General features: G+C 39.0%; 1 protein-coding gene across 1 annotated transcript in view; it reads left to right on the top strand.

Moving 5' to 3' along the window:
* The window catches only part of ell (elongation factor RNA polymerase II), a 45,866-nt gene that overhangs the window by 17,996 nt on the left and 10,965 nt on the right, over positions 1-16,905 (top strand). The window contains exons 3-6 of the mRNA XM_061682851.1: positions 9,739-9,860; positions 12,521-12,684; positions 13,868-14,118; positions 14,199-14,323. Coding sequence (XP_061538835.1) covers positions 9,739-9,860; positions 12,521-12,684; positions 13,868-14,118; positions 14,199-14,323 — 662 coding nt within the window. The remainder of the gene's footprint in view (positions 1-9,738; positions 9,861-12,520; positions 12,685-13,867; positions 14,119-14,198; positions 14,324-16,905) is intronic.

Genomic DNA, 16,905 nt, shown 5'->3' with positions numbered 1-16,905 from the left:
AACAATTTTTTTTGACTATTTTCACCAAAACTATTAATATAAACGATGGTGGTGTTTTTCAATGCCCCTGAAATCATGAAAAATTTCCCCATTATAATTGTTTTATTTGATTGCGTTTAAATCAGTATTATTTCCTTTCTTGTTTCTTTATAAGTTATTTATTTTTTATTTTTTTTAACTGTGATATGGCTCCTCCTGAGTCCGGAATAAAGAGCTGCAAGACTAGTCTGGTTTACATGGAGCCTTCTATTTCAATTATAATCTGTTTAGAAGCCCAAACCGAATGGGGAAAATATTCCATATAAAAATAAACAGGCAGAATCCTAGTGGAATTTTATTCGGTTTCAAAGCGTTGAAATATTCCTTATGCCAAACTGCTCAGAAGTAAATTTTCGCCATTCGGGATACAGCTGGTTAAAGCTTTCTGCGCATGCTTCGTCTCAACGTAAATGCACAGTAATGTCATAGTTTATGCACGGCGTAAATATGGTTGCTCCTGACAGAGCTCGTATATGACAGAGACTTTGTTTTTAACTCCTTATGTTGCTTTATCAAGTGTTTTTAAAAATAAAAACAATCCCAACTACTGAGATGAATAGACGACTGACCTCCATCTTGATTGACGTGACTTTCACAACGACGTGCGCATGTCTCAGGGCTGTTCCGATTAAATGTAGTGCACATCATGTATACACTCCATCGGGATACATCACGTCACATGTAAAGTGTTAACCAGAGATCTTCAATCAGAATGGCAAAATGTCTCCATGTAAACGCGGCTACTGTGTGGTTGGGCCTCTGAAAACGAGTCCTTCACCTGTCAGTCAAATAAACTGTACATTGATGTTCGCTGTTGTCAACTACTGGCTGAATAACGTGTGCCACTGAGGTTATGCTTAATAAACAGTTAAGGTTCCCGTGTTTATTGGGGACTGAGATTCAAAGCGAATATTTTACAGAAACTGCTGATACTAATGCAAAAAAATAATAATAAAAAAAAAAAACCTTCAACATGGCTATACCTTAAGGTGTTGACCAACCTACAGCCACCAACGTCAACTTGTGTTTTGTAAGGAAAAAAACAAAACAAAAACTCTCATTTGGAGAAAAACTTGATTCAGAGTAGAATCCTCTGGTGGTGGATAATGCTGAATGTTCATCCCAACCAACCAAATTTACACATGGAAGTACTGTATAAAGGCAGTGAACTCTACACCGTATAAAACTTATGCATCCATTTTCATACGTACTGTGTGCACGAATTAGTCTTTAACCTTAGCATTCTTACTCCTGTAGGTCTGAAGAATATTTATTACAATAAGTAGTGATGCGGATTAGCCCAAAATACAAAGAGATTAATTCACCCTGGCACATAGCCTTTTAGGTTCTGGATGCAATTCATTGCATTTCCCAAAATATGTGACCAAAAATATTCCACTATTACAGCCATAGTGGTATGTTTCGGTATGCTTCTAAAAGGTGGGGCTAGACAATACTCCTTGACAGAGTATTGTTCACCTTCACTCTGTGTTGAGTTTATTTTATTACACAATGTCTTGTGTAATAAACCTCAAGACACAATGTCTTGAGGTTATACCATGATGTAAAACCTGGAAACAGGGAGGAGCCCAAATTAAATGGCGATCTTCAAGGATACTTGTCAACTGTTTTGCTAGCAAACCTCACATGACAGTAATATGTTTTTAAAGTGTATTTCAGGTTCAGGATTGTGCCACAAGTGAGTCATAAAGTAAATCAGTAAGTTTCGCTTTCTGTCTTTTGGAGCTTTTACAGGAACATCTTGCAGGTCACTCTGCGATCAGCTTTAGCGTTTGCACTGTAACTTGAACAGAATCGTAAGACAGCGTTTGGCAATGCACACTAAACGTTTTTACCCCATATGACCTTTTGTCCATTGTCGCTCTACTTCTGTCTCTTTACTCATCTCTGTGGCTTGGGAGGAAGAACTGTGTGGGGATCTGTCCTTTTTCTAATGAGTCCATCCTGAAAAGAGGTATTGTTTTCTTTATGCCAAGCAGAATGAAAAGATGAGCAGACTTGCAGGCATGACAAAGCAGGAGGGGGTGTTTGGACAGCCTGTTTAAATCCACTTGTACCAGTAGCCAAAGCTGTAAACAGGGCATTGTTTGTAGACAGGATGTGCTGTCTTATTTGGTGTTTTAGTAATGTCTTAACGCTCACCTCATCGGTTTTGTGGTGACAGGGAGACAAAGTTCTTTAAGTACTTTTTACCTGTAGTTTTTTGTCACATTATACATCACAGAGAAGAACACAAACTTAAAAACATAAATGCCAAAAAACAAAAAAAAACACTGCGTTCACTCTGGTTAGTCTTTGTTCCGTGTAGTGTTCGCATTGAAGTGAAACAAGCTTGAGTTTTACTTTTTTGGTGTGCACTAGATTTTTTTATAAACCCAACCTGACCAACGTAGACACAAAATGATAATCGTCCATCCAAGAAGTATCTATTCTAATCTAATCGCAGCACTTTTAAACGCACTTAATTCATTCCCTGCCTGCCGTTTTAGAGCGTTTTGACTGCTCTTTTAAGACTCTCAGAATATTGTATTCTATGACCGTATAAGCACCAAACCTACCAAAAAAAGAGCAGGCACCCTTCTGTAGTAATCAGCAGTAGAAAATGTGTTGATTTCATCCCCAAAAAACTGTTTTCTGACCAAAAGGCAGAGAAAATAACATTTTGGTGTAAAGAAACATGTCCAGCAAAACATTGACTTCAACAGTGATAGTTTTTGCTTTTGTGACACCTCAAACTAAAAAACAACAAAAACAACACCGACAAAGAACTTTTGATGGCTAAATAATTTACAACCCCAATTCCAATAAAGTTGGGACGTTGTGTTAAACATAAATTAAAAACGGAATACAATGATTTGCAAATCATATTCAACCTATATTTAATTGAATACACTACAAAGACAAGATATTTAATGTTCAAACTGATTATTTGCTAAAAACAAAGTTTATCATTAATTTAAAATTTTATGGCTGCAACACATTCCAAAAAAGCTGGGACAGGGTCATGTTTACCACTGTGTTACATCACATTTTCTTTTAACAACATTCAATAAACGTTTGGGAATTGAGGGCACTAATTGTTGAAGCTTTGTAGGTGGAATTCTTTCCCATTCTTACTTGATGTACAGCTTCAGCTGTTCAACAGTCCGTAGTCTCCGTTGTCGTATTTTACGCATCATAATGTGCCACACATTTTCAATGGGTCTGGACTGCAGGCAGGCTAGTCTAGTACCCGCACTCTTTTACTACGAAGCCATGCGGTTGTAACACGTGCAGTGCCAATGCCAAACACGTGCAAACACGTGTTTGGCATTGTCTTGCTGAAATAAGCAGGGGTGTCCATGAAAAAGATGTACCTTTCAGCATTAATGGTGCCTTCACAGATGTGTAACTTACCCATGCTATTGGCACTAACACAGCCCCATACCATCACAGATGCTGGCTTTTGAACGTTGCGTCCATAACAGTCCGGATGGTTCTTTTCCTCTTTGGCCTGGAGGACACGACGTCCACAATTTCCAAAAACAATTTGAAATGTGGACTCGTCGGACCACAGAACACTTTGCCACTTTTCATTAGTCCATCTTAGATGAGCTCGGTCCCAGAGAAGCCAGCGGCGTTTCTGGGTGTTGTTGATAAATGGCTTTTGCTTTGCATAGTAGTTTCAATTTGCACTTACGGATGTAGCGCCGAACTGTATTACTGACATTGGTTTTCTGAAGTGTTCCTGAGCCCATGTGGTAATATCCTTTCCACATTGATGTCTGTTTTTGATGCAGTGCCGCCTGAGGGATCGAAGGTCAGAGGCATTCAATGTTGGTTTTCGGCCTTGACTCTTACATGCAGTGATTTCTCCAGATTCTCTGAACCGTTTGATGATGATATGGACCGTAGATGGTGAAATCCATACATTCCTTGCAATTGTACATTGAGGAACAAACAGGTCTTTGGTGAGCATTCCTCAACTTTCTCAGACTTTTTTGCCACCCGTCCCAGCTTTTTCAGAATGTGTTGCAGTCATAAAATTCTAAGTTAATGATTATTTGCTAAAAATAATAGTTTATCACTTTGAATATTACATATCTTGTCTTTGTAATGTATTCAATTAAATATAGGTTGAGCATGATTTGCAAATCATTGTATTCTGTTTTATTTGTTTAACACAACGTCCCAACTTCATTGGAGTTCGGGTTGTATATACTGCTAAAAAAAAAAAAAAAAAAAACTCCATGAGTGACGCTGACTCACCGCATGGCTCGAGTTGAATGTCTGTGGCTTTTTTTTATATGGTGTTCCTCATCCACTCCATAAACTGCATCATCTTTTCTCACGATCGCAACACACACTTTTTACTACCAACTGCGACACATGCTCTATTTATACCCTACATATAGATACTCTTTGTGTCAGGTGCTTAAACCTCCGACTTCCAACATGTAGGCATTTCTCTCCCTCATAATTGACATGACAAATTGAAAATCACCGTCTAATCCTAATCTCCAACTCAGAAGATGCGCTGATCTCAAATACAAAGCAATGCAACATCGCCATCTACAGGGATCTGTTGGTCACCACAGTTTACAAAACTGAATTTCAAATCCAAAGCGATGTAACCAACCCATTTACAGGGATCTGTTAGTTATTACTGTGGTTTACAAACCTGGATTTCACAAACAAGCTCGACGAAACTCTCTCCCACGCCTATCCATTGGAAGAAAAAAAAAAAATTATTAGTTGATGATATATTCGTCAGTGCCAGTAAACAGTGGGATTCCACTTTAAGATAAATGTCCACAGCAGTGAATGAGTTGATGCTGTCACTCAACAAATTCAGATTTAATCAAAGAAAAAATGACCATTTTCCCCAACATGGTGAGTTGGCAAAATTACTTATTCACATTTGTCAGTTTTTTCCTTTTATAATGTACCGCAATTTCTCGTGTATAATGCGCACCCCCACAGTTCACCAAAATTCTGGAAAACCCTTCTACCTATGTATAATGCATTTTTACAATGCATGATTTTGCTTCTACCCATATGATCAAAACATGAACTATTATCTGTATTTTGTTAGTTTTTTCAAATAAGTATTCTGAAGTTAAACACCTTATTTGAACACACAATACTTTCTTTTTATTTATTTGCTCTTATGATAATAACAGCAAAGCCATAGTTTGTCTTATGCAAGGACATTCCCAAGCGGGCTACCACAACTGGCGGGTAGCTGGTGGCCCCATCTAATGCCTCTAATTTAATTTTAAAACTTGGCACGGCGTGACAGGAACAGCCTCTTAGACTGTAGAGACAGAAGGCGTGACCGAAGAGATGCCAATCATTTGCGTACTGTGCGTACATGTAGCAGACTGGGGCCATGGCTTTAGTCAGAGACCCGAGGGTGGCGGGAGGGAGCAAAGAAAGTGAGGCCACATTAAAATCTTGCTAGCTGTTTGAAAACTGCAGTCTACCTTTTGCTTTTTATTCAGATTTTTATCGATTCCAAAATCAATGATGAGAAATTACAATCACTCAAAGATTAATAATTTAGCACTTACCAATTGTCCAATCAGACCCATACTGCTCACAATGACTTTGAGCATACTTGAATGGTATGCTGCTACGATGGATTAATCAGCCTTTCAGTCCTCAATTTGCCATTTTTGCTTCAGCAACAACTTTGCACTCTCATACCATTTCTGAGGACGTTGCAATCCCAATTTATCAATTACTCCCAGCCATTTTATAGCTGTATTCACACTTACAAATTGTACGCATGTGATGAGTTTGGGCCTAGGAGCCATTTGTTGTGGAGGAGCCTCGCTCTCGACTCATTCTTTAGAGTGAGTCACTGAGTCAACTGCGTCAGTCCTCGGTGGCTTCGCCTGTCTGCATCACAATCATCCCCGGATTCACACGTCCATCTCCTCTGGTTTATGAGCCCTTTGACTCAAATTCTAGCATTACATTTTATATCCCTGTAATGTATAGCCACTGACCAACACTCTCTGCCAATAACACTAAATTACAAACCTGTGGTGATTTATGTTTGCACTCATTGAGCCTTGTTTTTCTGTTTATTTTGATGAACAGTGTATTAATGTGAAACCAACTGTATGCATGCAACAGCCAAGCAGAGTCTTATAAGATCTTTTGTGGTCTAAGAGATAACAACGTATGATAGTTCTTGGTGGGTTGGTGTTCCTGAGGAGGTCTTTACCTTGTATTCAGAACATACCAGTCAATAACAAATCTAATTTATAAGTAACTTTGATTGCTCTTTATGGTAAGAGCCAATGTGTGTCATGTTATGCTAGTGGTGCAAAATAAACGGGAAATAAAGGACATGTATTTATAGTATGCCACACAAGTCTTTCAGTAAACAGATCTGAGCCGCCTGCCTTCTGACCGCATGTCGGTACAACAAGGGATGAGGAATATACTGTACGTTCTGTCTTTGTAAAAGATGTCTTCTTCAGAAAGTTTATTACTTGGCTTGGTTTAATGCAAGTCTAAAGTCACATTTCATCAAAACAGTAAACCATGGGCCAACCTCCCACTTCTTAGGATTAAGCTTTTTGCCCTAGGAGATGATGGAAAAACCTTTAACTGCTGGCAGTTTTTTTTTTATTTATTTTTTTTACATAAGATTTTTACTATCCGTAACTGTCATAAGTGTTAGAATAATAAAACACTGTCTTAATTTTAGATTTAGTTATTTATTTTTAAATACAGATGTAAAAAGACTTTAACCTATGGGAAAAAGAGAATAAAGCAGTTCTTGACCCTGGAGTCTTACTGCTTTTGAATGTGAGGTCACTTACTTAGCATTACATAGCATTATGAAATGTTTTGTGGTAACTATATTAAATTAGCTAATGTTTACATTATGGCAATATTAAACATAGTTGTAAAAGTCAATTCTGCTTAGCAGTAAACACGATGTACTTTATATTTATTTAGGTGTGAAATAATCCCAAACTTTGGACTTTTTTTTTTTTTTTAATAAAAATAGAGATTTTGCTTAATTTTTTTTGTAATCGAATTATTGGAGTTATTCAATTAATATCAGCCGTACTTTGAGGTTAGATCATGCATGAAGGCTCTGAAGGTTTGTGCGACTTTAGAGACAAATTTAATATTTTCTTCATACTTCTTAACCTCCAAGTGTTTGCATTTTCCAGGTATGTTCACTTGCTACCAAGAAACATCACAGATGTGCCATATATTATAAAAAAAAAAAAAAAAAAAAAGAGAGAGAGAGAGAAATACCCATCATAGTTCTTGGTTTCTGTAATAATGGGAAAATGGAAAGCAGTTGTGTAGCTTTAAGAGGCTTTCTGTGTTTTTTCAGTAAGAAGAGTCCTGGAGCACATTTACTAAGGCCCGGGATGAATCTCATAGTTACTTCAAATTCAAACAATGACGAGTTTTAATTGTAATGATATGGAATAGAACCAATACTACATGCATTCTCACGCTGTGTGGATAGCAGAAGTTTTCAATTATTATGCTTAGGGAGGGAAAAAGGAATTACCCACTTGGTATTTTTATTCCACCTCGTCCTTAAGTCTTAAGTATGGGAATCATATTGAGGGGTTATGCAAAGCTGCTTTGTCAGCTCACTTTTCTTTTCTAGGTTTCAGGGTAAAGGGATTCCAGTAAAGGTAAAACAAGCCCAAAGCAGTCTTATAATGACCATATTTCACCATGGCTATGTTTTTTCAATCAAATAATTTTCTATTTGATTGTTGGCCCAAAATTAGTTATTAAAAAAAAAAAAATTTACATTTATTACGTGTTTGAAACTCAGTGACTTCAGGTGAGGACTGACTTTTTTTTTTTTTCTTTTTTTTTTTTTTTAATCTATCCAATGACATGTCAACAGTCACTGAAAAGCCAGCCAGTGATGGAACAGTCGAACAATGTAGGGGCTTCATTTGATACCCAAGTGACCGAGTAAGATGCAATACAACCCAAAATGCTTTACATAAATTAAAATCAATTCATTAATTTGAACACAAATGGTGCTGCAACACATGTAGACATACAATATAACAATACACTACTAACAGGAATACATTCTTTGTCTGAGAATAACAACTCCTATTACTGTTGGTACTGAGTCATGTTAGAACCATATTTAGCATCATAACTTGAAAATTATAGTCCTCACATTTTAAATCTTCATTATCTCGAGGAGAGCAATTTGTTTACTTTGAGTCTTGCATACCTGCAAAAACACTGTCAAGACTGTAAACTAGTTCAGTGTTGTTTTATATTTGGCTAAATGTGTTGTAATGTCCATCCATCCTTGCCACAAAGGAGCTTTTTAACCACCTCAGTGACCTCAACTCCAGAGATAGGAGAGCCCGCCTCAGAGAACCGTCGGTGGAATTGAGGAGGTCTCCAAAGTATTCTCCCCACCGACTCACAACGTCCCGAGTCGAGGTCCGCAGCGCCCCATCCCCACTATACACAGTGTTGATGGTGTACTGCTTCCCCCTCCTGAGACGCCGGATGGTGGACCAGAATTTCCTTGAAGCCATCCGGAAGTCTTTCTCCATGGCCTCACCAAACTCCTCCCATGCCCAAGCTTTTGCTAAAGCGACCACCAAAGCTGGATTCCGCTTGGCCACCCGGTATCCATCCGCTGCCTCAGTAGTCCCACAGGCCAAGAAGGCCCAATAGGACTCCTCCTTCAGCTTGATGGCATCCCTCACCGCTGGTGTCCACCAACTGGTTCGGGGATTGCCGCCACGACAGGCACCTGAGGGACAGACCACCTTACGGCCACAGCTCCAGTCGGCCGCTTCAGCAATGGAGGCACGGAACATGGTCCACTCGGACTCGATGTCCCCCTCCTCTCCATGAACATGAGCAAGGTTCTGTCGGAGGGGGGAGTTGAAACTCCTTCCGACAGGGGATTCTTATTACTTATGTTAAAAAAATGTAATTACTCTGTAGCTTCTACATTTTTCAGGAGAGATGCTTTAAAACTGGCAGTTTAAACAAGTTTAAAAACTGTATTAATAAAATCGTGATAATAAACTGCATAAGAAAATGACAAAATTAATAATGGTTTTTATTTTATTTATTTATTTTTGCCCTATCTTACCATTTCAACCGCTTTTCTGCTCACATCTAGATAAGCATCACTCGTGTACTCTCAACTTCGTCGGTTTCATTTTATAAAGTATAAAATATTGAAGCCATAACTTATCCACAATTGTGATTATAGAGTAATAATTATATTCTGCAATTGAACAGTATGCAGAAATATATTTATCCTATTACATATTCTACTGCAATAACTGTCCCAAGTCAGCTGAGATAGGCGCCACCACACCCACGGCCCTAGTGAGGATAAGCGGTATGAAAAATGGATGGATAATTTAAAAAATATGGAAATTCAGACAAATTGTTCTGGAAATGAATTTCTATTGATTGGCAGCTCTGGATACGAGTGTTTTGAGTTAAGAGCGTGGTCACGGAGCGAATTAAACTTAAGTCACCACTGTATCGTAATATTTAATACAGTACTTTATAGTTTTACCAACATTTGATGAATAATTCCTTATTTTACTGCATCAGTTCTTTGTAGCATATTACTTTCAGTATTTCGCTTTCAATACCCACTGTATCTTAAGTCACGTTCATGTTTTCTCTTTTTGCCTCCTGCAGAAAATTTCAATACCACGGTCAGAAAATTCCAATGAACTACACACTTTTACTTTCTACCTGTCCAACGTGGGCAGAGACAACCCTCAGGGCAGCTTCGACTGCATCCAGCAGTACATCACCAGGTGAGCCCGCACTCTCATAGGCTTGCTCGGCAGCTCCGCTACATCATCACAGAATATCTCCCAAGTCGATCACATTTTTGGGATATCACCCGAGGAATGATAAGTAACAAGTGTGAATCGGTTTTACCTGCTGCCATGCAACTGGGTAGAACAACTGTTGGAAAGGAGAGGCTTTGAGCAAGAAAATCATTTGTCAAGAGAGTGTAAGCAAGACTAGGAGCCAGGCCAGAACACCAGGAGAGGTGGAGTGGACTGAAGCTACCGTTTATAGCTCTCCTTATTGTGAGGCAGAATTCACCAAGCGTTGGGTTCTTCACCCACGAACAGAGAAAGTGAGCGCAATATAGACCGTTGTGACACAGGTTAGTTTAACCCAACTGATGATGTTTGACGATGACCCAGCCAGCGCTGAGCAGATGATTTAGAACTGGTGCCAACCAGGGGAATCCAACTGGTCAAGGTTGGTACATTCATACAGTGCATATAAAAAAATCTACACACATCTGTTGAAATGCCAGGTTTTTGTGATTTAAAAATAAATAAATATAAAAAGTCCAAGATAAATAATTTCAAAACTTTTTCCACACTTATCTACATACATGCAAATGCACACACACACAAATTCCTGCAGCTCCTTCAATATTGTTGTTGGCCTTTTGGCAGCCTTCCTGGCCAGCTTTCTTCTCATCCTTTCCTTAATTTTAGGTGGATGTCTAATTCTTGTTAATGCCACCGTTGTGCCATATTTTCGCCACGTGATGATGATTGCCATCACTATATTCGATGGTATCTAATGCATGGACATTATTTTGTGCCGTTCTCCCGAGTGAACAACGAGATCCCTCTGATACTGTGGAAGGTCTCTGTGGACCATGAATTGTACAAAAATGTTAGGAAAAACCTCGTAAAACATCAGAAATTTTTTGGGGTTACTCAGAAGCACTTTAAATGGTAGCAGGTGTGTGCTGACTCCCATTTAACATGATTTTGAATGTGTTAGGTTAGTTCTGAACACTGCCACAACCACAGTCATGAGGGTGTGCACACAACCGCATTATTTTTATTTCTATGTTTTTTGGGTGGTTTTTTTGGGGGGGCAATTTGTACAGGTTATAGTTGTACATTACTAGTGGAAAACGTTTTAAAATTATCATCTCAATCCTTTTGTCTATCACAAAAACCTGGCATTTGAACATGGGTGTGTGTTGACCTTGTAGAGCTACTGTACAGCCACGCCATGGCCAGAAGATTTGCTGTGCCTCCCAGCACAATAGGTAGCAGGGTTCCGACGCAAGTATGAAAAGTATGGAATTAATTTCATAAATTTCCATGTCTGGGAAAAGTATAGAAACTATTGTATGGATTAATGTTCATGTTTCGGAGACTGTTACAACAGCTCTATTTTCGAAAATAAAAAGAGAGTTTTTTTTTTTTTAAGGTGCTTGGAAGTGCAGCTACAATGTTTGTGTGAGCGGACACAGTATTATACCATGGTCTTGGTGAATATTCGATTCTAATTGGCTCAGAAAATTCCATCGGTCTACATTGTCTGATGATAATGTACAGCCTTCGAACGTCTCAAATAGTTCCTGTAAAAAAAATCATGACGCAAAATAATGCGCAGATTAGATTTGATTATATGATAGATTATACGAGCAAACAGCAACCTGACACAGTCAGATTTTCTGATAAATAAATGTGAAGTTTGTGTTTTTCTTTGTTTGCGTAGATTCCCAATCATTCTGGTCCTGGAAATACGCAGAGGTTCAATCGAAGCAACTAAACTCTTCAGAGTTTTTTGAATTTTTTGTTTTTGTTTTATGAAAACATTCAAAAATGACTTGGGCAATTGTGCTATTAGGCTAACAATACAAATATAATCTATTTACTCAAAGGACACAAATTATTTTTATTTTATTTTTTACCAAGAGGTCTGGAAATTAGTCTGGGAAAAGTATGGAATTTTGAAATCTCAAATATGTAGGAACCCTGTGTGAAGGAGATACCAGGAGACAGGCCAGTTTATTCAAAACAGGCAATAAGACCACTATTTGCTCCTTGTGTCCTGCAAATTGACCTCCAGCTGTATGTTGTCAAGGATTCTTCACGCTCTCAGCACCAAAGCACATTAACGCTCTCATTGCTGTCCTACTTGGCAAAAAACAACAACAAAAAAGGGCTGACTGAATCAAATGAAATTCAAGCCAAAGCTTGTGAAGTCCAGAAAGGAGATGCACTCTGCTCAGCGTCAAAACTGTCCCCAAGCATGTGGGTCAGGTGGAGTTCATATATATCATCCGGCTGGATCTTTATCAATGCGCAGAGCGTCAATGTGAAACTGTAAAATGACAGGGGCTCAGCCTCTTGCTACCGCAGCATCTCATTTGCTGCCAAACTGTCAAAATGGAGGCATGAAGGCGGTCAGACAGAAAGGCATTTGGTGTGTTGGTGTGGAGAAACCCAAAGACGTATGGTAATTGGGAAAGTAATGCTTGCACCCAAAGGATGTTAAGAGTAAAACTGTATTTGGTTACAATATAAAACTTGTTTGTTTAAATGTTTTGTCTGTAATAACACTCCACACTTTTTTCCCTATTGAATCTTTGAGTCACCCCACCCTGTTCTTCCTCTCTCACGGTCTCTCCTCTTTGTTTTGGCAGCGAGGGTAGCATTCAGCTGGATTGTTTGGGTGCCATCCAAGACAAGATTACTGTATGTGCCACGGACGAGTCTTACCAGAAGGCCAGAGAAAGCATGGCCCAGGTCGAGGAGGAGACGCGCAGCAGGGGCGCCATTGTCATCAAGCCCGGCGGCAGATTCGTTGGTGAGCGGTGTGCCTCAAGAAAAATGCCAGAAAAACAAAACGCATCATTAAAAAATGAAAATATCTGAATGCATCTTTGGAATTAAAAGACAAAATTGTGCATACTGCAACCTCCCAAGTTGTCTTGCCATATACCACCTACACTGGAGTTTGAGATGTTTTTAGACCACCACTACAGTGTATGAAACATTGGCCACAATTTTGTCATATGAAGCTATACCGCGGTTTTGAAATGAGCTTTTGTGGGGGTGCGGTCCCTCTGCTGCAGTATGATTGATTGGCCGCTTGCAAAGATGAGACTGTCACAAACTAAACAAGCAGGCTCTTTGAAGTTAATTAGGAGAGCTGAGCTGCTTCCTAGGCAGCTTTTGCCTACGCCATCTCAGGCTCGTCATCTAAAGTCTGTCGCACACAGAGCGACATGGTGCGCTCCAGTGGAAAAACTGCAACCCTTTATTGGGTTTTCAGGTTCTACATACAATATGCTGTCCTGTATTATTTACTGAACTACCAAAACATGGCGCGATTGTCGAAGAAGTGAATTGCCACAAAGAAGAGAGTGTATATTTTGGGAGGCTTTTGGCAAGGATGGATCACATCATTAACTGTCTGCATTTCAGCGACAGAGACTCCACTGTTTGCTTTCTTGACACGGGTACATCTGAATTTGACACTCATGAACGCTACTCGTAGTTGCCGCACACTATGCCGCGATAGTTCAATTTGCTTTGTGTGCAGCGGGCCTAATGTGGGCAGAGCATGACACCAGAGTTTGATCATTTCAAGGCTTTGCCATGAAAAAAGAAGTTCAAGGGCCAATTCATCGCTGCTCGCAGCTTTAATTTTATTTGTAATTACAATTGGTGGCCCTGATCAAATGCTCTTGCGTATACAGTACATGATCCACGAGCTGCAGTTTGGCCACGTTCGATCTTTCTCAAAAGTCTTACTAGGACTGGAACACAAGGATTTTTCACATCTTAAAATATTTATCTTTGAGAGACCCACACAATAAAAAAAATCAGGTATTTCACAGTTTTGGTCTTATTGTGTGTGGTGTGCGGCAATAATCTCAACACATAACACCACATACACAAATATTCTGTTCCGCCGCTGATCTTGAAATCTCGTGTGTTCACACCCAATCTCACAAAAACTAAGCTTCTCCATTTTTACTCTTCAGGGAAAAGGGTTCAGATCCGGAAACCGGTATCGGCCTTGTCCGACGTGGCCCCCTCGCGCAGGTCCTCTCGGCCAGTCATCATTTCCAGCAGCGCGGTCAAGAAAGCAAGCACTCAGCACAGGCCGCTCAGAGAACGCCTGGTCCACCTGCTGGCCCTCAAGCCTTACAAGAAGCCCGAGCTGCTCCTGAGGTTGCAGAAAGACGGCCTCTTGCAGTCAGACAAAGACTCCCTGGACAGCCACTTGCAACAGGTCACGTGCACTCGGTGTCGTATAATGGCAACTTTATTTCTTAACTGCATCTCCACTACTGACCTCTTTTCATTTAATAGGTGGCAAACCTGAACGGGAAAGATAATACCCTCACATTAAAAGACTTTTTGTACAAGGAAGTTCATAAAGACTGGCCTGGATACACGGAAGGAGACCAGCAGCTTCTTAAGAGAATCTTATTCAGGTATGATTGACCAACTGGTCACTGTATGAAAAGTGAATTTTGTAACATTGACAATGCTGTAATTGTCATCAGTGATCATCATGTACCTGATGTGGTATTTAAAAATGCTGCAATCAGATGGATCATCAATCAGTTTGCAACGACTTACCGCCTATTGTTATCAATTGTTTATAAACAGATCTTGATATATGAAGTGGTCAAAAGTAAAATTGAGATCAAATGAATTAAAATTACTAATTAAAATTATTAAATTGAAGTCGGAAAGTTATAAGAAATGTAATAAATAAAGTAGTATTCTTTGGAGGAGTAACGTATAATTACAAGAATAGCGTCAGATTTTTCAGAGTAAAGTTGTAATTTTACAAAGTATTTTTTTTTCTGCTCGCGAGTCATATAATAATGACAAAGTTGTAGTTTTCATAGTTGCAACGTTACGAGAATTAAGTGGTCTTTTTCAGGGAAGCAAGTCATTACAATTTTGAAATATTTAAACATATTCAGAGGAAGAAGTCTTAGTGTTAAAAGAATAAAGTCAATGAAAAGCTGTATCTTCTTGGATAAAGTAGTGTTTTTGGCGCAGGTGACAAGTTGTAATATCTGAATAAAGTTGTAATTATGACTAAACAAAGTATTTTCGGAAGAAAAGTCATATTGTCCAGATCTTTTTTTTTTTTTTTTTTTTTTTCCCCAGAATGTTTTTTTTTTACGATTACAAAAATAAAGTTATCTTTTCATTTTGGCCCTTCATATGCAAACACACAGGATGCATGAAGCTGATTTCCTCTGCTGATTTCACATTTAAATCTGTTTTCTGTGCAGTTATCACAGAATGAACCGTGAAGACTCTAGCAGACATTGTTGTCAGAAGTCACCCGTTGCTACCAACCTGTCCTTAAAAGAGCTAGGCTAGCGTGTAGCAGATGGCACCTGAATGTCATGGTTTATGCAATCACATGTTGTGTAATTATGGGTTTAGAAAGCACCTTTTGTATTTGGTTCCCCAGAATAATGACTTGTGACATGTTGCCATTGGAGCAATGTATTATTTTTATTGACATCATGAGGTGTTGGCTTTCTTCCCAGTGGAAAAAATCTGGTTCCTCAGGATCTGCTAGCAAGGAAAGGCCAGCTTCCAGCCAGCTATATATAGATCAGGCAGCAATGTTCAGCGGATCAGGAACGACTCAATTCAACATAAGCTGGTTTATGCTGAACAAATCAAGTGCAAAAGCGTTCCAGTCGAGCGCAGACTTCTGCAAAGGCACTAGAATTGTATACTGTACCTCTTTCAACCCAAACTATGATCGAAAACACTTGACTGTCATTTCAAACTCACCTTACAACACTACCCTTAAAAATAAATGCCTTACAGATTTGGTTTCGAAAAATTAACTGGAAGTGCGAAGGCGATGGGTATGTCACCGCTTCGCAACCTCTGAAAATACCAATTACTACGTTCCTGTTAGCCATTTTATGTTTTTGACTCGGTGATACATACTCATTTTCTTATATACATACAGTAGCAGGGGTGTGTCTAATTGTGCCACATTGTTGGTACAGTTTCCATCAGAGGGTCGCTATGACCGTGAAACCATATAAATCTTTCATCGCCTGATTGTTATATATATATATATATATATATATATATATATATATATATATATATATATTACACACATACACAACAAAATGATGGATAACTAGTTTTCAAATCAGAAGTCAAGGATCGTAGTTTGTTCAGGTTACTGTAAAAATGGGTGTGGTAACAAAATTGCTTGCAATATCTCAACGTTATCATTTATTACATATTACTGTAAAATTTTGGTACAGATTTTTAGCAAGAGTCATGGAAGTTGAAGCAAATGACTTGCTTTCGCCGGCCACAAAATGATGTGGCGTGCCAGATGTTATTATATTTACTTGATACTCTTTTCATCTGAGAGGTGTTGCTTGAGGATTGAAATACATTTTTTTAACAGTATTTGATTTCATATCTTATCAAACTATTAATTGTGATGACTGTGATATGGCGACTAATCATCGCACACACACACTTATAAACTGTGGGAATCCGAACACCTCTCTGACTCTTCCCAGTTGCACCAGCCCACCCCCAAGACAAGCTCATCCAATCAAATTCAGGCTGCATTCAAGAGCTTATAGAAAGCCAAAACTTTCTCAACCCTAATGGACATAACACAACTTCAAACACTCCCTGCAGTACTAGGATTTTAAAATATATCAAAGGAGAACTGAATGCTTCGCATTGAAATAATGCATATTTACTGACAATGGTCAGCTTGTACTAGGAATTTACACAGAACAGCAAGCACGTCCACATTATAAGAAGCAGTTTGTTTTACATAACATACTTACTGACGTGCCTCTCCAGGATTTAGCACGTTCGTCAGCCAGCAATAGCGGGTGCCACTTCGGATGGCCGTGCATAGAGCTTGTGCTATTGTAATATTTGAGGGTGACTGTGTCTACAAGTCAAAGTTGTCAAATTTTAACACCGGCTGCCTTCCAGTCGTCCGTGTTGTTAACTACAAATTGCAAAATCATATCACGCTCTAACGATT

This window comes from Phycodurus eques, chromosome 8 (assembly GCF_024500275.1).
Source record: "Phycodurus eques isolate BA_2022a chromosome 8, UOR_Pequ_1.1, whole genome shotgun sequence".
Taxonomy (NCBI): domain Eukaryota; kingdom Metazoa; phylum Chordata; class Actinopteri; order Syngnathiformes; family Syngnathidae; genus Phycodurus; species Phycodurus eques.
Note: the sequence above shows the minus strand (reverse complement) of the source record. Positions and strands in the feature narration are given on the sequence as shown.